General features: G+C 37.0%; 2 protein-coding genes across 6 annotated transcripts in view; both read left to right on the forward strand.

Annotated features, from left to right (window-relative positions):
- Positions 1-17695, forward strand: part of RPS6KA5 (ribosomal protein S6 kinase A5) — a 92555-nt gene extending 74860 nt beyond the window's left edge. Inside the window, exons 10-15 of one of the 2 annotated variants that reach the window (XR_014317551.1) lie at positions 11-181; positions 3468-3659; positions 4284-4443; positions 5384-5547; positions 6563-17385; positions 17686-17695. Coding sequence is in view for 1 of the 2 variants with exons in the window: in XM_082760883.1 (XP_082617009.1) it covers positions 11-181; positions 3468-3659; positions 4284-4443; positions 5384-5547; positions 6563-6802 (927 nt within the window). In the remaining variant the exon portion in view is untranslated. Of the gene's footprint in view, positions 1-10; positions 182-3467; positions 3660-4283; positions 4444-5383; positions 5548-6562; positions 17386-17685 lie in introns of those variants that run through there. The other variant, XM_082760883.1, reaches the window with a different exon arrangement.
- A 5026-nt stretch (positions 17696-22721) lies between these two features.
- TTC7B (tetratricopeptide repeat domain 7B) overlaps positions 22722-24165 on the forward strand; it is a 135972-nt gene continuing 134528 nt past the window's right edge. For all 4 annotated transcript variants that reach the window (XM_082762487.1, XM_082762489.1, XM_082762490.1 and 1 more), the window contains exon 1: positions 22722-22886. In XM_082762487.1, the coding sequence (XP_082618613.1) occupies positions 22766-22886 (121 nt within the window). In that variant the 5' untranslated portion in view covers positions 22722-22765. The remainder of the gene's footprint in view (positions 22887-24165) is intronic.

Genomic DNA, 24165 nt, shown 5'->3' on the forward strand with positions numbered 1-24165 from the left:
ATTGTTCTAGCTTCACACTTTTCTAGTAATGGAATTGCTGAAGGGAGGAGAATTGCTTGAACGTATTCAGAAGAAGCAGCATTTCAGTGAGACAGAAGCCAGTCATATTATGCGCAGACTTGTTTCAGCAGTGAGCCATATGCACGATGTAGGAGTAGTCCACAGAGATCTGAAACCAGAGGTATAGTGACTTTCTGACGCATTTTGGCCTTAAGTTATTACACTTTTCTACTTTTTTTTTAATAAAAAGTTATTGTTTTTACTTAGCAAATTCTGTAGGTATTTTTTTGTTCATAATAAAGGTAACTGTTACAAAGCATTTTAAATTTTGTAAACAATTAACACTGGAATGTGTTCGAAAACATTCCTTGTCTATTTGTGGACAGATTTTACTAGTAGTAAGTATATACTTACAGTAAAAAGCAGTTCACAAGAAGAGCTAGGGAGGTTGATTGCTTTGTCTGTACATTTCTACCTTCTGTTTGATCTTAATTCCCCTGTTGGGGCTTCTTTTGGATGCACCTACAAGACCCATCATATCCTCCCACTTAAGCACAACATGAATCACAAGCTAACACAGCCAACTAATGGAGATGTGTGATGTGAGTTCAGTGAATTAAGCAGTTTCTCTAAAGAAACAATTATATTATTTAATATGTATTTTTCAGTAATTAATTGTTATGAGCTTTCATAGTATTTTTACTGTGCTGCAGCATCTTGCCTTCCAGACAATTCAGTTTACTATATTATGATTGACCACTGGCTTTATTCTGCTTCTTGGAGCCAACATTTGCTCTTTCTACTGTTTTTCTTTGCCACCAATGGTCTTAGATAGGTGTTAGGTTTCTTTAGTCCAGGAATGGTGTAGATTCATGTTAGTTTGTCCAGTAAGGATGTTATATTGTATTGATATTGTAATACTTCAGGAAATAACTGTCAGTCTGCCTTTTAAAATGATCCACCATTCCTACTGATGCTTCATCCTCTTGTAACACAGCTTCTTGTGTTCTAAACACTGCTTCTGGTATATTACAAACTTGCCTCTCTTTATAGTAATTCAAAATCAACATGTAAAGAAGACTTCCAGATGTTGTTATTAGAGTGTTTTTTGAAAATCAGTCCAAAACCTGTGTATTTGAAGGTATCTCTTTAGTGGAGTCTGTGTAATAAGTAAGCAATGAAATAAAAAGGGCTACTATGAAATTCCATTGTGTCAGTTGAAAACATGACTCTTAGAAAGAATTTCTTTGCTCACACCATAAAGAAAACAGCTTTTGAAACAAGTCATTGTTGAATGGACAAAAAATAAAAATGCTTTTTCTCATCTTCTAATTTTACTGGTATTGCCAGCTTAAAAGGCCAAGTTCTATAAAGCAGGGTTTCAGCTGCATCATAAATTCAGCAGTCTTCAATTCTACATCATGTTAAAGAACAGAAGCCTGGGAAGTCACTGTAATGAAGGGTTATTTAGCGAACAACTTGCAGGATGCATTGCTTCCACTGAGCCTCCACAGAGCTGGACTCAACCAGCCTGTCTACTTCCTGCTTGTTGTTTTGAAAGTTACTATTTTAGGTTCAGACATGAACTTAGTATGGGATATGCAGGCATCCCAATATAGATGCGGTTAGTGCATCTTTCTGTTAAAAGATATATAGAAAATTATGTTGCTCTTGTTGAAAAGTACTGGAGAGGAAAAAAAATCAGGGAATACACACACAAAAAAAAAAAATATTCATACAGCATATGTGACCATTTGGAGGAATGATCAGTAGAGGAATTTGGGGATTGGTTCTTTGAAGTTACCATTGATCTGTGAGTTGGGGTCCAAAGATATTAGAAAATATACATCAAGACAGATCTAATGTTTACATGTCCTTAAACTATATACGGACTATAGCTTTAAGTGTGGGTGTTTGAGAAACATGCTATATTTACCTAATCAACAGAACAGTCAACCCAAATTAGGACATTTGGACTGTAACTTTTTCTGTACATAACCAATTTCATTTTCAGCTCAAGAATGGAGGTCTTTTTAAAACAATGTTATTGAAATTCTTCATTTATTTATTGGCTATATGCCTTCACCATTGAAAAAAAGATGATTGTATTAATTACCTATCCTCATTGTCTTAATATTTTTGCTGTCTACCTTCAGATACATTTTTGCACAACATTTTAGTATGGAAAATTGACTTTTCTGATTGTGAGTTAACCTATAACAACAGTACAGAATGAAAAAATACTGTTTTATAGCAACTGTTACCTCTTATACATAATGGATACTCTCAGGTTTTCCGTATTGATCTGCTTGCGGTCTAGCAATCATTTTTTCCCTTCATGGAGAGTTTAAAATTAATTATTTTGTATTCAGTCATTCACTTTTTGTATTACAGAATTACATAAGGCTGTAGGATTTCTTATACTGAGACTTTCCTTAGCATTGCATAGATCAAACTGTGAAGGTAACAGCAAATTTTTCTCCTCTCTCTTCTCTCAAAAGTTCAATGGGAGTTAGAAATCAGTAACTTCATCTTGGCCTCAGCCAGTTTCCTGAAGACTTAGCTTCACTCTTGGATCTTTCTTGAGAAATATACAGAGAGAAAAGAATAGATTACCTTAAATACTCTTCTGAACTGACAGTTTGTCTTTCGTCAAGTCTGTGATGCCATGTTCCAGCTGTTAGGCTGAAATTTTCAGGACCAACTGTACTAAAGTTTCATTTCCTTGGTGTGAGGAGTAGGCTTGGCTTGAGATTGCTCTGTTTGGTGACCTTCTGTGCTTAAATGGCATTGATCCCAAGTCTCACAGAAAACTTATCTCTGTTGCTTTTGAGATTCATGCCAGACAGCTGTTGATACACAACTGAGCAATTGATGCACTTTCTAGTCCTCTGTCCTTCGCTTTCAAATTATTATTTTGGATTTCTGTGCTCTTGTGGTAATATGACTTCAGCACGTTACCACTTGAGGACCAAAGACCTTTCAGTCCCAAGACAAGGCATGTACCAAGAATTCCACTTACAAGAAAGCTGTCATTCACAATATGCCAGAAGGAAGTGGAAGCTGAAGAAAATTTCTCTTTGTCTGTGGAAAAGACAGTTGTTCATTTCAAGCTTTTGTCTTTGAAACTTCATGACTGTTTAGTGTGTTGTCTTTGCTTTTTTTTCTTGTCAATGTTCCACAAATTATTTTTCCCATTGGTCTCTGCTAAATACTCATTTTCATTAATACTCCCAGGCAGAACTATTCTAACTTGCAGATACACAGGAGGCAAATCTACACATTGTGTTTTCTTATATCCCAGAGTACCGGTATTTGTACTTTTCCATTTTTTCCAGTGTTTCCCAGTGCCTATTTACATAATGAGATTTTTTTTTTTTTAGTAATAGATGTAGAATAGAAGTAACTGTTGTGTTCTAAACAATTTTCTAACCAGTGTTAGTATTGATTTTGTATTTGCTTTTCAGAATTTATTGTTTACAGATGAAAGCGATAATTCAGAAATAAAAATAATTGATTTTGGCTTTGCTCGTTTAAAACCACCTGATAATCAGCCTCTGAAGACTCCATGTTTTACTCTACATTATGCTGCCCCAGAGCTCTTGAATCACAATGGTTATGATGAATCCTGTGACCTCTGGAGTTTGGGGGTCATTCTGGTAAGTGATTGGGTTTTTAAAATTATAATGTTATTGTATGTGTTTACTTTTTATTGAAATGCAAAGGACTTGATGCAGTTTCAGAATTGAATTGGATAGATGATGCATTTGAGTGAGATGAAGATACTGCTGCACAAACAATAGGTTCCAAAGACAGATATTTTCAAGGGGTGGAGGCGTGTCGTTTATTTGTTTTGTTTTGTTTTGTTTTTTTCCTAAGCAGTAAATTAAATTCAACATTTCTGTGTATGGAAAAACAGTCTGGTTCTTAGAAATATTCTTGTTAAGAGATTTTGCAGGCATCCATATAACCTTCTGAGATTTTCAGTTTAGAGAAGGAGTCAGTCTGCATTCTGATTTACAGAAAAATTATTTTCTATAAAAGTAACCTGGGTAGAAATACCATCATGTTTTGATTATAGTTTCCTGAAACTTATGATTGCTTTTTTTTTTCTAACAAGGGCTCCAGAGAAAGTCTTGCTTGTTTTAAATTTTTTATAGCCTTGAGGATGCGGAAGTTTTATTGTATAGCGCTGGTGATGCTGTACAGACAACAGCAACTGCATATTTAGGGTTGTCAATAAACATATGGTGTTTGTTAATATTATTTTGTTCTTATGACAGTATACAATGCTATCAGGACAGGTACCATTTCAGTCTCAAGATAAAAGTTTGACATGTACTAGTGCATTGGAAATTATGAAAAAAATTAAAAAGGGAGAATTTTCCTTTGAAGGAGAAGCTTGGAAAAATGTTTCTGAGGAGGCCAAGGAATTAATTCAAGGTATGTATTTACAAATTCTTCATGCATCTTCTATTTCCAGCTGCAAAGATAAGATTTAGAGAGCTGTACAGTATCTGGATGCTCTGCCTAACCTGACAGAATAGTATCCACAGCTTGAGCTATGTACTTACCCCAATGCTGATAGTTTAGCATTTGCATTTCTTGGGGTTGGAAATAAATGAAGAGCTTTAAAGAGAGTGAAGCCATTTTAAAACATGTTTAAAAGCAGAATTTTTCTTTTTTTTTTTTTTCTTTTATTTTTGGTTTTGTAAACCACAATATTTGAAAATGTTTTAAAAGGTGAGCTTTTTCAGAACACAAATGCATTGCTATTGTCTTTTCTTTGGACTATGTTTTTATGTGAGTTTACTAAGGCTTCTGAATTGCTGAGCTGCTTTGCTTGCATTTGCTGTATGTTCCCTTTCAGCATTCTGGGCATCTAATTAGGTTTTAGATATGAGATAGACACCATTCTTAATTCTACTAAGGTGAAGTTCTGAATTTGTACAGAAGCAGGCTTGGAAGGATTTTTTCTGCCAAAAATGTAGGCGTCTCCAGATTCAAACGTAAGTGGATCATGCTGAGGATGTGGATCGTTCTGAGTGCTACTCAGAATGTTCTGAGTGTTACTCAGAATGTGGATCATTCTGAGGGTTACTGTCTTGAATTTCATCCTAGGCAGGTTCTAAGTGAACAAATCCTTTTGTAGTTCTGAGTTCACATGACAAGGAACATGAGTTATCAATCCAGGAGCAATTTCTTGCATTTAATGATTATTCCGGAATGGGTGATTGTTTAACATTCAGTGAACTTTATCTAGGATAAATATTGGCATATCTAGGATAAATGTTGTCATGACTTCATTATCCAAGTCACATGTTATCTGTTAAAAGGGGATAAATAGCTCACAAATGAAGAGAATGTAATGTATTTCTACTAGGACTTCTAACAGTGGATCCAAACAAAAGAATTAAAATGTCCAGCCTGAGATACAATGAATGGCTTCAGGATGGTAGCCAGCTGTCATCCAACCCTCTAATGACTCCTGATAACTTAGGCTCTTCAGGGGCTGCCGTGCATACATACGTCAAAGCCACTTTTCATGTAAGTTCTAAGAAGTCTTATATCGTGTCCTTAAATTTTGTACTGTGTTGTTTGGTATGTTTTTTTCTTTCTTAAAGATATGTATTTGTCCTTATAATTCAGTGATTACCTATAAATGCATTTTTTTTTTGTCTTCTCCAAACATTTATGAGTGAGTACAGTGAAAACATGAATGATGAGGCAAGAATAAATTTCTTGGAGACATTTACATGTATACTAATGAGGTTTCAGGGTTTGAGAGGCAGCTGTTCATGAAATATCTATATTAATACTCTATTTCTTAGAGAAATGTATTAAAAGGTCTTCCAGCTTTTGTAGAAAAGAGAAGAAACTTTCTATTTAACGTAAGTCACTCTTGGAATTTTTGATCTTGTGATTACAAAGTCAGTGTCATATTTTTTGAATATACTTATTTCATATTTTTAATTTCATGGATAACTTTTTAGTAGCCTTGCTTACCCATCAATACCTATTTATTTTAAAAAGTTCAAATTGCAACTGTATTAAACAAACATAGTATTGATTCTCATTATTCCTTCTACAGAAAATAAACCGAAACTGAGCATATTTGTAATGAAATACCGGTATACACATTACCAAGAAGAGAAAAAGAAAATAATAGGTTTTTTTTGTTTGTTTGTTTTTTTGAGAGGTCCCAAGATAGCAAAATTATTTGGGCTGAAGGAAAAAAGTGTAATTAAAATAAGTGTAGTTTCTGAAAAATGTAGTCTTAATACAGTTTAAGTCATAAAAATACTTCTAAATGTAAAAGAACGAGGACAGGAAGAAGTTAACAATGTCATGTATTATTCAAGTACAGTATGATGAATTGGGTCTTAGATACATGCAAAGGCCAGTAAAATTATTGTTGTAGCTAAAATAATAATTAGTAGGAATCTGTCAAGAAATTACAGTGTATCTTATAACTTACCATAGAGCATTCATGATAACCTATGAGCCATTAAATGTCTTAAACCTTTTAAAAAGCTTAGAATTACCTTTTATTTTTAAACAGGCCTTTAACAAGTACAAAAGGGAAGGATTTTGTCTCCAGAATGTTGACAAGGCACCTCTTGCAAAGAGAAGGAAAATGAAAAAAACAAGTACAAGCACAGAGACACGTAGCAGCTCCAGTGAAAGTTCACATTCTTCTTCCTCGCATTCTCATGGTAAAACTACACCTACAAAGACACTGCAGCCAACAAACCCTACAGACAGCAATAACCCAGAAACCATCTTCCAGTTCTCTGACTGAAAAGCAGAGAATATCTTGTCTTGAAGATTTACACAGTTATAAACTTGGTAGTACCTTTATTGTCTTCTCCCACCCTTCCTCCCTGTGGCTTACAGGCTACAGAAATGTCTGTCGCTTTAAAAATGTATTTCAATCATACCTTTTTAGCTTTGTATTTCAATACATTTTTTTAGCATTAAGTTTGGTATCACTGGATATGGTATAATGCTATTATACAATCAACATTGTATTCTCTTAGGGATAAATTACTAGTGTGCAGTCAAGCTCATGTTAAAGAGCTATGCTGCTCTTGGTACAGCTTGGAGGAAAACTGTTTCTCAGTGTCAGAATCTTTGTCCCGGTTTCTTCCCCACTGTTGAAAGAAAGAAAAACTCTGTAAAACATATAGAACTCTTGGATCTTCAACTTTTGCCCAGCTGTGTGAAGAATGTCACAGCATTTGATTCTTCCTGCACATAAGGAATCATTGGTACAATGCACCAAAGCAGTATAGTACTTCAAAGCCTCTTAAATTTGTGATTACATTCTATCCCATTTATTTGAATTTTAATAACAAAATGAAGTGTTATGCAACTCTTATGTTGTTTTGAAAAGTTACTCCATATATCTTGTTTTAAACAACTGAGAATATGTCTTAGATTTTTTTTTTTATTATTTATTTAATTTTTAAAAACCATCTAGGGTAAAAGTTGTCTGATAAGGTGAGGTGTCTAGTACTGTGATACAGTAATTTTTATTTCTACTTTTTGAAGTTATTAACTTTTAAAATGTTTTACAGATTCTAAAATGTAATGATAGAAAGTGAAATTTCATATTGAATGTTTGGAAAATGGTCACGTGTTAAAATATCTATTTCAAGAATTAACTATAATTTATATTTTCTTTTTATATTTACACAATAATTTTAAAATACTGAGATTTTTTTAAAGATACAAAAACTCCAGTTTCAACATTTGTTATTATAGGGTCCATACAAATATGTATCAAGTTATTTGAATTTTGCATTGTGCAAATACAGCAGTTTAATAGTGACTGTAAAATATTAGAATATATGTTTTCTTTTTTGCACTTTATAACATCAAAATGAGATGTTTTATTATAAAGTGCACTCAGATTTCTCTTCCTACAAGGTGCTGAGCACTGTTTTACGTGGTTGAATGACCTGAAGTCTACCTTATTTGGTGGTTGTGGTCATTGTGAAGGAGAATTCTGTACTTTGCAGGAGTGAATCCCTGTATATTATCCGCTGTTTTCATTCCTTACTTAAAACTGCAAAGCTCTTTCTATCTTGCTTTTACATTGTATATAACAAATACTAGACCTGGGCACCTTGTGTAGTGTAGATGTTAACAACTTATGCACTGGGAATACTAAAGGGAAATTATATTGAACACTGTGCTTCACAACTTGTTCACTGTGGTGTTCTACAGTGAAGTATTTCCTACTGTGATAGTATAGTATGTACATAACTGTTTGGAATCATAAATGTGACTTACAGAAACATCAGCATAAACTTTTAAATCAGCATATTTTATAAATTTATGGCGAGCCCTTTTATTGCTCGTATTCTCAATGACTAGAGATAACTTAAGTGCTAAAGAAGACTCCAGTTTTGCAAATGCTTACACTTGTAAGTTTCCACTGAAGTCAAAGAGAGTCCTTGTATAAAGTTAATCAAATGCCTAAATTTGTGTGATGGAAGACTAATTGACATGGGGATTTTGTTAACAGCTTGTTCTACCTTGAAGGAAACTAATTCAAACCCTATGCAAAAAGGTTATAGGAATTGTTTATATCCGTGGTTTTATTTATAGAATTACATCAGATATCAGTATTGACAAATACAATACATCCATGTTTACAGGGATTGTGTGTATCAAAACAAGGCTTTAAAGCCCAACATGTTTGTTCTGTGTTTCTTTAATATTAATAATGGCATTCTGAGGTTTTGGAATTGCTCATGTGAAATAGTTTACTACTTTCTTGATGTGAATGTCAACAGTAATTGCAGCATTAATTTCAGGTTGATGTGAATATTGAGATTTGCACTGTTTATGTAGAAGTAGTATATTTAAAGATCAATATATGTGCTAATAACACAACCAATTTTAAGTGGCCGATGTTAAAATATTGAAAAATAATTGTCAATGTAATATATTCAGGTTTGCTTTCTGAATGCTCTCTTTGGAAGTGATCTCAATAGTGAACATGGCTCATTTGTAAAAGAATACTTTCCCTCTCCCCAATAAACTTGCTGTAAATACAAAAAACAATCCACAATACTTGTTATGCAGACAGTACAAGTCAATTGGGGTGGGAAGAGAAGGTTGTTTTTAAAGTTTGCACTTTGAGGAGTTCTTGGAATTTATTATTCTCATAGCGAAGACAACAAAAAAGCGATGTTGGGATTTGATTTCATCCAAGTGTAAGAAACCTTTGGCTACCAAATAGTTTTGGAATATTGTGACCCATCTGAAATGACTTTTTAAACATAATACGTAATCATTTGTTTCCCTCTTGGGAAGTTTAAGCTGATGCCTGACAAACTGATGAAATGAGAAAAAGGAATGTTCACACAAGATAATTGCTGGAGATGTTGGCTGTATTGTCAGGTGTTTTTTTTTCACACAGGTTTTGAGAGACGGTTTTGAAGCTAAAATTATTTGTATACAGCACTTGCATCAAGGACAACTTTTTCTCAAGAATATTTCTATTTCCTCTTTGTGGTCTAATGGTAGTTATTAAATAAAAATTTAAAAACAGGTAAATTCTTTTTGGCCTGGGTTAAAAAAAGGATCATTCTTTTTGGCCTGGGTAAGTACATTTAGGTGTTGTCTTGATGTGCTTTGAACTAGCTGCATGGGATAGCTGAAACATTATCACATCTGAATTTATACTGCCTCCAGGTATCAGGCCTCTTGAGGAGGTATGTTGGACACTAAGCTGCTTGAATTTATAGACAGGCATCTTTACCTAAACAACTTCTGATTGCCATTTACCTTGATAAAGCTGGATTTCCAATCCAGGCAGCTCAAGAGTGGGTTCACTGTTCAGATGCAGGAGGTTAGTTGCTCTTGGCAGAAAGTTGTTCTGTTTCAGCTTAATCTGTTGCCTAGCCTGGCACTCAACGTATATAAAAACCATGGACCAAAGTTTTCATACTCTGTACCAGTATTTCAAATCTGAAATGTATAAGCTAATTTTCATTAGTACTATTATTACTTTATATTGCCCTGGTGAAAAGGCATTAAGCTGTAATTTGTTTATACTCAAATTAGATATCATTCATGGTGCTGTATGAGACTAACAACTTTATTGTCTACTAATGATATCTCTACTACTGTCATATGTAATGCAGTCAGCAATATTGTAGGTAGATTTCTTTGAAAGATGATATTTCTTATCAGTAAAAATTTAAGTAATTAGTATAATTATTTATATTAATCCAATCTTAGACATACTAGGTATTATGTTGGCAAAGCTATTTCTTCGTAATGCTTTTTGAAATATACATTTTGTAACTGCAGGTCTGTGAGTATATATGTATGTGTATCTAAACACGTGTGTCTATATATGATATTTTGGTCTTAAGGTGAAATTTTTTCTTATTCATCAGGTATTGTTCCAAGTATTTTTTCCAAAATAGTTGCCTTTATTCTTTTTCCCCATATACAGCAGTCTTTCTCAGCACTGTTTTCTTACTTTGCAGTACATTGAATTCTCTTCCTGCAGTTGGGATATTTGACCAAATATTCTGGATTGACAGAACAGCATGTAGTGCAGCTGCTTTTGCTGTAGAGAGATGTAAGTGCCTTGATCTTTGTCTACCTGTGAGAAACAATTCCGAGTTTGCTATTTTGACCCACAAGGCACTGGGTTCTATAAAAAAGAACAAACATGGAGCTGTTTGCTAGCTCTTCCCTGCCATCTCTCATTTTAATATATCACTTGTCCAGTAGATACTGGGAGTTCAGAACACCTGTGTAGAAAAGGAGGTTTAGGAATCAGGATGATTCCAGTAGTGTGTACTAGGAAAAGAAGCAATGTTCTTAATTACATAGAGCAGTCTTGTTTGTTGTGCCTGGAAGCAACAAGAGCAGAGAAATGTAAGACACCCCAAATAATGTAAATTTTAATAAAACCAACGTTTTCTGATGGCCTTCATGTTCTTTGTGGTGGAAAAGGAAGTTTCTAGCTGTCTGGGAACCAACGGTAAGTGAGATGAAATGGTACAGGCTTGTCTTACAGTTTTGTCACTCACAAGGCCATTTCTGGTCCTTTTTTCTGGCACCTGCTTCACTTTTTTCTTATTTCTGGTGTTGATATCACCACTCAGCTAATGGAGGTCGGGAGAAATAAGTGCTGTCAACTTACTTGAGGCATTGTGTTTAGCACTGAGAATAAAAGGGATTAATTGATTTCAGAGTAGAAGTAGCAATGAAGCACTGCAAAACCTAGTATCCTATAATCCTATGATTTTAAAAAACTAATACTTTATTCAGATGTAAAAAGGAATCCATACTATTCACAAATAAAATCACTTCTTAAATTGGCAATTGATCTGGCTGTATTAAAAAAGAGTCATGCAGAGGTCTGCTTCTCTTGGAGAGCTCCTCAATTGCTAAGGAGCTGTTTAAAAAGCTATCACAGATGAAACTACAAACTGATTGCAAACCTGCATTTTTCTTAATACAGATATAGTTTTACTCCTGTCAACAAATCAAGCTTCAGAAAACCTTAATGTTGGCATCTCATTTATGTTCATCTGAATTTACCTTTTTCTTTTTCATTTAAAATGCATAATTGTCTTAGTATGGTTGTGAATGAAGGTTTATTTTCATAAGAAAGAGAACACCTAGGGTTTTAGGATAGGGCCTTATGAACAACCAAAAGTAGTCTGCTGGGAAAGATAATCACTATCTTCAGCTAGTTTATTTTTCCATTTATATATATATATACGTACACACATATATATGTTGTGTATGTGTATATATATTATACTTGCTGACCATAACTACATCTACCCTAGTACATTTTATATCAGTTATGGGTGTGATTTTGTATGTGACTCATTCAGCCATGATAAAGTAGCTTTCAAATGTAAAGTAGACATTGGAATTACAGCAAAGTAAGGAGGAAAGGAGTTAAAAAGCAATTATGTTTAAAAACTGGTATGAAGAAGGGACAATGCTGAAGGTTTGCTGCAAGTTACGTTGACAGGTGACCAGGAGATTGGAGTACCATTGTATGGGGTGAAGGAACATACTCACTAATAGCAGTAGTTATCTTTTTTTTTTCCTTTAAAATCAATATAGAGTGGGGAAGAGAAACTGAATTAATTCATAGAAGCAGTGACCTCAAAGCTTTTCTCAGATGTCTCCTTAATGATTTCTCATCCTTTAAATATATAGTTCAGCTGTGCATAACAGTTACTCTCTTGAAGCTATGCATAACCTGAGGGAACAGGATTCCACTGTCTGCTGCTAAGTTCATTGTACAGTCATTGTATAAATCAAAACTCAAGGTGCTATAGCCCTGCTGCTTTAAAGTTCAAATGTTAATACTGTGCTATTTAATATAAATTGCCATGTCAGTCTATCAGTATGCAGCCATGGCAGTTCACATGTTTTGATGTTAAGGACTGTCAGACTGAGAGGAAAACTTCAGATCTGTTGCAAGCTAACACCAAAGTGAGAAGAAACAGGTCTTTGATCTTACCTTACATCTGTATTGCAAAAACAAATAAAAGCCCAGCATTGGCTTTCAACCTTGGCAATCTTATCATTGAGGTGCTACTTCAGCAAACTTCTATTGCTTCCAAATATCCTTATTATATTTATCTCTTTAACCTGTACAGAAGGAAAGCTGTCTTTTGCTAGAGTCCCAGTAGAAGAGATCCTCCATAATTTCTACCTTTATCTCTGAAGCTGTAATGGCAAGAAATAAGTCGGTGAGGAATTCTGACAGCTGGTTATAAAGGAGCAGGCTGTGTAATTTGCAGTAAGTGGAATAGGGCATGCTATTTCTTGTTTCAGTGTGGGCAGGGAGGGAGAAGAGGAAGAGAAATGGAAGAATGGAATACTGAGAGCTCTTTGCCTCACCGTTCTGGTTGCAAAGCATTGCTTTTGAAGAAGGTACCTAAGACTCTACAAACTTAACTTGAAGTCTTCAGCTACTTAACTGCCAACTTGTTTCTTGGAGGGAAATGGCGCCATTTTCAAATTGTGAAGGTAGCAGTATGTACATGTCCAATGCTGATTTTCTTAACTCATTATATGTTAATTATCAAATTTTCATAATTTTTTTATTATTGTGAAGATTTATTTCTTGCAAGTGTTCTCATCTCTAAAAATTTTTATTCACATCAATGAAGTGGAAAAACTTGCAGCAGAAGTTTACCAAAAGGCAAGCTGAATAATTGTAATGATTTATTTTACCCACTGTCAGGATATTCAGAAAATAAATATATAGCATTCTGATTTTGGATATGGAAAAGAACTAGAAGAGAGGATCATTCTGTGAATGCAGTGATAGAAGAAATGCAAACAAGGTATTTTCTGGAAGACTGCTCAGAACTCATCGGAGATTTGCAGATCCAGATGCTAGCTGAATGTTCTTTTCTCTACAGCTGTTAAAGTCTAGCTGTGCTGATCCAGAGGATGGTAAGCCCATCCTGTTGGCCTGTCCTGTCAGAGCCACTGGTTTACAAAAATCTGTTGGTGGAATTTCTGTCTTGGAAGTACTTCCCTTTTGTAAGTCTTGCTGAGCACCGGGGAATGACCAGCAGCTTTTGGTAGATCAGGTTCTACAGCTGGGTTGGAATGATAGCTGTAATAAAGGTTTTGACCATCAGTTTTCTTCTCCCAGGCCATGGTGCTCAGAAATGGGAAAGCATTTTGTTGTTGTCCTAAATTGTATGATTAACCACTGTGATGGCTTCCAAGTTTGTGCAAAGTAATGCAGAGAAGTTTATCATGTCATTATGAACAGTTCAACCTTAGTTTCCCTTAGGAGAGATTCTGGCCAGAATTGTGTACAGCGTAGATAGCAGCATAGATGTTCCCTTTGGATGGCTGGTGATCTGCATGCCCTGTGTTCCCCTGACTCTTGAAGTCATGCTTGGGAACTCTAACAGAGAAGAGTTAAAAACTAAGCTGGGTATCTGAATGTTACACAGGTGGTACTTGGATGAAGGCAGTTTTGTAGGTAATAACCCAGGACGTTTATTGGCTGTTGCATCATGCACAAATTTATGGCAGGAGGGAGAAGTATCTGAACAAGTTCCTAAGACAGACTGATAGTTTTTGGATCAGTGTGAACTATTACCAGTCTCCAGCACTGTCGGGAGCTTGTTTTTTGTTATTAGGTGTTTTGTTTTGTTTTTTTTTTTTTGAGAAAAATGTGTGAATGTGTCTATGGTGTCATGCTATCAGTACACTTAAAAAACAAACAAGCAAACAACAACAAAAAACACACAACAAAACAATCCACATTCTTCCAGTGTACATTTGGGTTAAGTATGTTATGCATTTTTTTTAATTAAAAAAAAAAATGTTTTTTACTCCCTATATTGTATACTTGGTTCTATTCCTTTCATAAGCTTTCTCTTTATGTTAAACCTTTTATCTGTTCAATTTCTCTAGTGTTTCTAGCTTAAAATATGCCAGTCGGTGAATATTATTCTTTAGACAACTGTTATATGTGCTAAATGGAATTAATACGTTTAGAAGTATAAAAAGAACAATTATAAAAGTACAAAAGTAATCTTATATCTTAGAGTGAGTACAAACCAAGAAGTACAAATAGCAACTTCAGGCTTGGATCTAAACATGCTGGACAACGGGCATCAGATCTGACTGCGTGATTCAACTTCTATACTTTGAAGTAGGGGTAGGTCAGAAGCATGCAGGAGAGATCTGCTTTGTCCTACAGATGAGAAACTTCAAGTATTTTAGGAGCCTGTACTTGCACCCAGCAGGAGTGCTGAAAGGTTGAAAGCTGGCAGTTACTCCCTAGAAACTTTTCTCATTGATCATCGTTCTGATCTGAAGATAGAAAGTTAAAGCCCACAGACTGCAAAGTTCCTATCTTTCCCTAACCAACTGCAGTCACAGTAACACTATTGCTTTCTATTTTGTTTTTATCAATCAGCCTAAAAAGGCACATATATTCTTTTCCTGTTCTTTGATGATAGGTAAAATGATGTCCAGGGCAGTGAAGCAGACTGGAAATTACCCATTCGGTGGTTTCAAACACATGCTAGATGACCTTTCAGAGACTTATTTGATTGTGTTACTATCTATGACTGTGTATTAAATAAACTATGCATCAGTCCTAATCCTCCTTCCCTGGAAAGAGTTATTTTAACTTCTCACAGAAAGGAGCTATGACGTAGTAGAGTACGTGAAGAGGGAAATTTTTGATTTCTGGAGAATCTCAGGAAATGCAAGCAAAATGTGGCTCTCTGCTAACAATAACAAGTGTTAAGCAATAGAAATGTGAAAGGCTGAGATAAAGTAAATTGCAGTGTGTAAAGCCAACTGAATATAGCAGGAACGTAGGAGATGCCCTACTGAGTCGAACCAGTGAGACCAGGTGGAGGTGTACCATGGTTTGCAGAATGGCAGAATGATGCCCAATGCTTTGTTCTCGGTAGCCTTTCTGGTGATGAGTGACATTTTGTAGGCTGCCAGCGCACAGTGCACCAATGACTTCAGTGAACTGTAATCTCAGCAAACTGTGATTTTGCAGGGTATCAAATTTAAATCATCTTTTGTCAAGCAAATAACTTGCATTTGACCAATTCATGTTACTTGAAAAGCATACAGTTCAACTTCATGGAGACATGAAGTTGAAGAATCCACTGTCTCATTGATATTTAACCAAATAGTTAATTATCCTGATAACTTTTAAAAAAGATCTAATTTCTTATGTAAATTTGTTTGTCACAGGTCTCTAACTTTTGATTCTTATTTTCTCTATTAATCTATTAGTGTTTCATTTACATGTTTTATTTCCAAAACCTGAGAGCGGTATTGTGGTGGTTCTGCCAAGTGGTATGGTATAGACTGTTTAGGCCAGGTCTTACCACCTAACTGCAATGCAGAAATGGCAGATCACACTTCTGTTGCTGGGTCCACATTTGCCAGATCTTAGTGTTTCTACCTTTCTACCCATTTGAAGTACAGGTCTCCTGGAATTTGCCCTAGCTGATTCTAGGAAGTTTCCTCCCCTTTCTGCAAATGACCTTGCTTTTGGAAGACCATGTGTAACTGTGTTTGTAGTTTTCCAGGTTTTTGCCTAGGGTCATGTCAGTCTAGGTAGTCTTTACCCTGCCACTATTCTCTGTCTTCCTATAGCACAAGCACAACTCCAGCCTTCTCACAGGATGCCGCTGGCTTTCCCTGAGTTAGTCAGAAAGGCATGATGAGACTGAGGATTGCAACCCATCTATTCTATCTATAGAATCTAGTTCTACAGTCCTATGATTATGAATCCTTTGTTTTAGGACTGTTGAGTACAAATTCTGGATTTACTGTTTTTGAGAATTCTCTTCAGTTATTAACATCATAAAAAAAAAATAAAAAAATAAAAAGAAAAAAGATTAAGTACTTGATTTTTATTCTTTACAAACACAAGAAAAATATTTTCTGAGCACTCCGTTATCTATATCATAAACATTTTTCCTACCTCAAACTAGTGAGGTAGCTGGAATTTTGTCGTGAGATTTCATCCTCAGTAGCTGCTGATCTCTGTGGATTCCTGTGATTTATTTAGTTTTCATGCACATTTGTTGTAATACACACAACATAACATTTTCCATTGGTGTTTTTAACTGTAGTCTACTGGTTTAGAAACTTAGAAATTATATGCAGTTTTTGACTCCCTCTGGTGGTCTAACACTTAGTTGGCAAGTTGTTTAACTTGATACAGTAACAAGGACAAAGTTTGAATGCCATATGATACTAGATGCTTAAAATGTAACTAATATTGTTATCCCATGTGCATTTAAATAGTGATGGAGAAAATACTGTTGTTTATGAATAATCCATATTGTTTATTAGCAATGAATAGCTAGGACACATTGCAAAACAAAAATAATGAAAATTCGAATGCTTTCTTCTGTGTAACAATTCTATTTACTTGAAAGGATTGAATTTAGGTACTGGATAAGAGCTGTAACTCAGCTGCTGCACTCTGATAGCTATACCAGTAATGTCAATGTCAGAAGCAGTTGATCTTTGTCTCTCCTTAAGTGGTCGCAGAAGTGCAGTTTGAAACACCAGTTATATAAGACAGCAATTCCTGTGTAGATGGAAATTGATCTTGGAACAAAACCTAAGTTTTACTTGGGCCAATAAAGTAATGCAATCAAGCAATTGTACTGCAGAAAGGAGAGCTACTTTATTCAGATTTAGGAAGGGTTTCCTATTTACTCAAATCTAGCTTCCTAATTTCCTAATGTTTAATAGGAATCTTGTTTTTATCTTTAATACATAGTTTAAAATGGTACAGGGCTCATTTGCTGTGCTGGATAGAACAAAATGAACCAAGAAGCACTGCGCTAACTGAAGTGTAAAAAGGTTAGCTTGCATCTTTCTAAAAATACATAAAACGTTCTCCTTCCCCCACCCTCCTTTTTTTTTTTTTTTTTTTTTTTTTTTTTTTTTTTTTTTAAATTCAGAATGCTTTTATTATGGCCACTTTTTTTGCATACATGAGTCAAAAAAATGTCTTTGCCACCAAGGTTCGATCTAAGAATATTGTTCTTCAGTTCAAGTGAGAGATTAAGATACAATTGGATAACATCCAGAAGTTAGCTAGAGTGTGTCTGCCAGTTTTGTTGTTGTGCAAGGACAACAGGAGACCCTCTTTTCTTGCAGCCCTGTGACCATCACCTGGTGGGGAAACAGTTTGACATGCAGTAGGTAAGTTGCTATAAGCGTACCACAATGAAAGGTCTATGTTTACACCTTATCTGGCTCTTCTCTAAACTTTGAAGCAGCTAAAGTATTTCTTTTAAATCCTTAGAGCTTTGAGCAGGACTGAAAAGCTGTATACTGGCACAATATGTGTGAGAAAAAGCTAACTATGGTATCTTTGTTCCCATTTTGCTTCATGTTAGTCACTACAGTTAATTTGAGATAGCAACTTTACTGGCAGTATAATGTTATAACTGTAAAAAATACTGTTGTGGAACAAGTAGTAATTAAACTTCGGATATAAATATGTCTGTTAAGCCTATTGACATCAGTGAAATGCTTATTTTTAAATCTGGGAGGTGACATTGTTTCTCATGTTTCTTTGTACATGTAAATATATGCATTTGTGATGTAGAGGATATTTCCAGAAACTTTATGAAAAGTTTAAAATGAAACACTGGGTCTAAACAATGTGATTGTTGAAATATATTGCTTATTAAATGGCACTTTTTGTTGCCCTTTCATTGTCAGCGTTGGTTCCTGTTTAGCATGAATGGCCTTGGAAAGAATCTGTTTTGGGGTCTGACTTTTTATCTTTTGCAGCACGATTAGTGACTGATCTTCAGATTCCAACTATCAATAGCAATGACTGTTTGCACTGTCATTTATTGAAGACTGAAAATAGAAATAAAGGGATGTCATGCAATTGTGAAAAATAAGTATTTGATTGTAAAGGCATGCTTTCCTCTTCAAATATCAATTATCCTTCCCATTATCTGACAAATGCACTATGAATTGAATCAGTCTGAAAGCAACGAGCTACAAAAGCAAAAGTCCATTGTGGAGGGGAAAAAAAAAAGTGCGTTCTAGGTTTTCCAGAACTGTTTTGTGTATGAATTTCAAACAACAGTAAGGGCTTTATGGTTTACAAGTTAATGTACATTCTCAGATGTAACTATCTTATCTTTAAGAAAATAAAATCATATAAGTAAAAAACATTGAAATGTTGAAATACTTTGATATAGCATATTTCACTTCGTGTCCATAACTATTCCTCACTATGAGTTGGGGCAGAGGGCAGGCTGCATCTAGTCATGTGTGTAGTCAAATTGTTGATTTTTTGGGTGCTGTTAATTCTCACTTTAGTTGCCTTTAAGTTGCTTTTTGCTACTCCCAAAAAGGAACCATGTGTCACTATGAAGTTAGTTCCTCTGACAATCTGCATATGGAAAATATCATAGAGATCACTGGCTTCATTAGGCATGGAGAACTCTGCATAATATGAGTAGTGAAACTAGGAAACTAAGTGAAAAAAAAATCCAGTAAGATTTTTGCTTGTATAATGTTTTCTTCACTGTAGAGAAATAACTTCTCACATTCACACATTTTGGCCTGAAAATTTTTGCATTTCACATTTGACAAAATGTCATATAAATAGTAGTTGAATATGTTTTCTTTAAAATACAAATAATATTTGAACTGCATCTCTGATAACTTGCAGTAGGATATACTTATTGTCTTAACAGAGATTGAAGTGTTCATCTGGAGTGAAAGATAAGATATTGGTGAAATAAAGATTTGTGTTGAGGAAAAGCTTCTCTTTTTAATTTAATTTTAAATTCCATTTATGCTCTGTGGAGTTGAAATAAGGACTTACGTGCTGTCTTCCATTACATTATATTTCCCTGAAAATCTTTCCATGATGTATGCTATAGCAACTTCAAAGAAGAAAATATTTTTAACAGTCAGCACTTCAATTAGCAGCTTCAAACACATGCTTTAGAAGAAAAAACACTGGTCGATTGTGAAGGACTAAAACTAGAGTAATAAGTAAGCTTGCATATTAAACACTTCTGTTAATAGTGAAGGAACTTTATACACATAGCCTTTGACACAAATTGAATTTTAAGCTTCAACTAGCCTCTTCTCTCAAGGGCATACATACCAGTAAGCTGACTTTAGCACAGCTGTCAGGAAAATCATGCTTTTACTTTTGTTATTATTTATTATTATTTTAGAATAAAGGAAAGCTGGAACAAAGATGAAGTTTGGTTCCTCCCCTGGCATTTCAGCATCGAATAGTATTTGTGTAAGAAGCCAGAAAATCTATTTATAATAAACCCAGTGATCTTGTAAATTTGCTTGCCTTTTTTTCTAATATGAGTTACTAGCCTTCTGTTTGAATATGTGACCTTTAAAAATACAAGTAGTATTTGAATTGATTTTTCTGATTCCTTGTTTAATTATCTTAGTAGAGATTGAAAAGTTTTATATAAATCTCGGTATTCTCTAAAATTATTAAGATTTAACAGTTTAAACACCTGTCACTTTTGTTTCCCATAATACTGCATGGAGTAGTAGTACTGAAAACTTTGTTGTTAAGTCTATTTTCAGGTTGCTTGAAGTACCAGAGTACATATCAAGGTGTTCCTATGGACTGAAAGCCACTGTTTCTTCATACCTAGCTCATGAAGTTGCACTGAACAATCAAGTATTAGTTCTCTTGTTGCCCTGTATTTGAGGAGGTGGGGTGTTGAGTGGGAAGGGTAGCGTAGGGCAGAGTGCTTGAGCAACACAACCTAGCTTCTTTCCCTGCATTTTGATTTTACATACTTTTCAGAAACCAGATGCATTTCATTATTTTATACAGTTATGGGTCATCTACAGTAGAATCTTAGAGCAGTCTTAGGTATAGGGAAGTTTCACTAACGTTAAAGCAGACATCCTAATTGTTCCAATGTATTTCAAAATATACTAATTCCTTTTGCATAGATGTCTCACTTCATAAATAGTAACTACTGAGATAATAAGTCTGATGAGCTGTTATGTAAATATTTTAATACTATTCTTTTGCTGGTAGCTTTTACTGAAATGATGTGATTAGTGCTAACAAAATGTGTTAAAATTGCTATGAATAAATATGAATAATCTTCATAAGCAAATTAACTATTTGGGAAAATTCAAATGTTAATTTCTTCCTCTTATGCCTAAAAGAACTGGTAGTTATGATGTCAACAATTTTCAGCTACCATTCATTTGCTGCCTCATTTTTCATTTCATTCTTTTATCTGACCAGTAAAATATCCTTCTGTAATCAACGTAACGTCGTCTGGATCTTCTGAGACCTCATTTAAACAAAAAATGTTTTAGCACATCCTTCTTCTTTTACTTTTGTTGCAGTATTAAATATTCTTTCCATTCCTGTAGCACACTCCACTGTATTTCTTAAACACTGTTATGTTCTGCTATTACTAGGTTCTGTTTCACTTTTTAAAATTTGAAGTATATGTTGCTTGAATTTGAACTGTAGCCTGAAAGCACTCTAACAGCAGCTTGAGGGAAAGCCAGGTTAATATCCAAGGCTTGCACTATTATGATTTGGATAGTACTGGGAATGAAAAATAAATTAGTTGGAACCCTGAGAAGGGCATATGTTACTTGGCATAGAGTTGTGGTTTGACAGCCTAAGGGTACAAGCAAAGCAAGGTTTGTAGGAAGAGGGTATTTTAAGAGATTGAGCAATGCAGCTGGGGACAAGTGTTTAGTCTCACAAGCCTAAAGGGTCTGCACCTGGCCAATTAATGATTTGATGGCGCTGTTGTTTTCCTATCTTTAACAAGATTCATCCTTATTCCGGTCTTTCCATTGGTGGTCAGAATCAAAGAAAGCTTCTCAAACTGCCTGTCACTAGTATTTGTGGTACACACATCACTTAGGAAACATCACAGAAATTCTGTGATGTGGATAACAGCTCTACCAATGCCCATAGGCATGTCGTGTTTGCATGTAGCTGAAACATTTATATAACTGCATGCAAAGGTGACTGGTGATAGTATTATTCCCCGAGTTTGAAGACCATAGTTCATAGGGTTTGAGGAATATGTACTAACAGTTATGACACAGTGGTTAATTTGTTCTCATGCTAGTAATGCTGTTGCTCCAATTTGAATTTTGAGTTTGTGATCCTGACATTTCTGAAGACTAAAATACACAAGATCCAGAGTGGTGCAATGTGTGCTACAGCAATGCCAGCATCCAGCCCGTGTTTTGTATCTTCACATCAGCAGGCAGATCATAATCCTTCAAAGTCAAGCATATGCAGATTGGCCTCACTGACTTCTCTTTTCTGTGGATAATGAGAATAAGTTATACAAGTCTGCACTTGGATGTGGAGGAAGATGTTTAGATCATTTAAATTCACATTGTGTCTAGTGTACTGGGTTACACTGCATCTCTGCAACCAGTTCTGTGGGAGGGGCTCCATACTTACATTGGGAAAAGTAGCAATGGGTGCTTTTGCTACATGTTTCAGTGCAAATCAGTTGTGACAGTTTTCTTCTGAGGTCTCAGTAAGTTTGTGGAACTGGTGTGTCATGTTGCACTTGACAAAGATACATTATATTTATTCAAATTGATTTCAGCTACTATTTTGTTCCATGCAAAGGTTGGAAATGCATTTGTTCTCCCGTGCCCTCTGCCCTTAATGAAAGGAACAGGTCAGGACCCAGCTACCCAGGCCAAGCTGCAGTCCCCGTTTCTGTGTGATGAGATGTGAAGCAGCGTGTCAGGGCCAAGGTGTGGTGTGACATGTGTGGACAGAAACGGCAACTGGATTAAAAAACCCTGAGGTAGAACAGGTGAGAGCTTTCACGGCGGCAGAAGAGGAGACCACTGAAGGCAAGAACTGTTTTTGTGTCATGTTTTGGGGAACAGCTCGCGCTGCCTCTTCCCCCAAGAGCCGCTGGGCCTCAGCTCGGTCCCGGGGGCTGTGAGGGCGGCGGCACGGCCCGGTGGCCGCCTCAGCCCGGTGGCGGCGGCGGGGCCTGTGGTGGCCGCGCTCCCGCCGCTGCCCGCCAGGGGGCGCCGCTCCCGGCCGCGGGCCGCCGCCGCCAGTTCCGCCGCTCCCGGCGCACAGGCGCCCGGTGCCGCCGTCCTGTCCCCGCCCCCTCCTCCTCCTCCTCCTCCTCCTCCTCCGTCCCCTCCTTCCCGCCCGCTCCCGCAGCCCCGGCCCCTTCCCCCGGCGGGGCCCATCGGCCCGGCCATGGCCACCAAGAAGGCGGGCTCGCGGCTGGAGACGGAGATCGAGCGGTGCCGCTCCGAGTGCCAGTGGGAGCGGATCCCCGAGCTCGTCAAGCAGCTCTCGGCCAAGCTCATCGCTAACGGTGCGCGGCGGGGCCGGGCGGGCCGAGGCCGAGGGGCGGCCGCCGGGGCTCCCGGGCAGGTGCCGGTGGGGCTGCGCCGGGGGGGCTCGGCCCCGGCAGCGGGGGGGGACCGGGGGGCGCCGGGGCCGTGCGGAGCCCTCCGGCAGCCCTCCTGCAGCCCTCCTGCTCCGGGTCCTGCGTTGCTCTGTGTGCCGGAGGGTCCGCGCCGAGCCCGTGTCGAGGCTCGCTGCCCTGCGGCGTAAGGCAGCGCTGCCTCGCCTCGTTCCCCGTCGCTAGCGATGAGCGGTGCGGGGCGCCCCGACCTTTGTTTCTCGCGTCCCGAACTTTTCAGCGCGTAGCTGAGGGAGGTGGGAGCGCAGGCTGGGCTGGGGGCGCGCAGCGAAGGGCTCCCTGGCTTGGCTCTGCCCCTGAGGAACGCCGAGGGGACGGTGTCTGAGCTCCCTCCTCTGCGTGAGCTGCACCCGGGGGTGTTTGTGGGGAGAAATAGGTGTGGGGAGACAGGGCTTGGGGTGACCTCAGGGGTGAGAAGTTAATAGGGAGGCTGAGGCGTGAGGCCGGTGGCACCGGGAGCATGCTGCAAAGGGTTGGCGTGTTTAGGTGGAGAAGACAAGTGCATGGCTCAGGCCTGCAGAAACACAACCAGAAGAGCAAAAGCCAAAATCAAAGCAGGGAGGAGACAGAGAATTTAAGGATAGATGGATCAGGAGTAGATAGACTTAGGTGTGTTGGCCTTAAAAACAGCTGGGTAATGATCCTGAAACACACTGGTATTATAGTAGTTAAAAATAGACAGAAGTGAAAAGGTGAAAGGTGTTAGTTTGTTTTAAGGACGTGCTTTATTGAGGTGTAGACTATGGACTAGAGATCGGTTCAGGCAGAGATGAATGGCTTTTGGCTGTCTGATTGAGAAGAATGATGATCTCTGGATTAGCATCTGTTAAGGTATTTCAGATATTATTGATAGCTTGACTTCGATTTCTCTGACCAGGGAACTCTTTACCTAGCTGAAGCACATCAGAGAAGTTGATGAGGTCTGTGTAACTTTACACATCAGTGACTTTACCATTGTTGTGCCTTCTAGATTCTGTACCAGTCAGAGTACACATTATTATTAGAGCATTTTCTGATCTTTAAAACATGGATAAGTGTTGAATGTGGATTTCATCTCTTTATGATAGCATAGAAAGGATTGCATCAATATCCCAGGCTTCCAAGCTCTAGCTAAATGAGAAGGACATCAACAGTAAGTGAAGTGGTAGTGAATCTCCGTTTGTAGCAG

This window comes from Aythya marila (genome assembly GCF_965140915.1).
Source record: "Aythya marila genome assembly, chromosome: 5".
Taxonomy (NCBI): Eukaryota; Metazoa; Chordata; class Aves; order Anseriformes; family Anatidae; genus Aythya; species Aythya marila.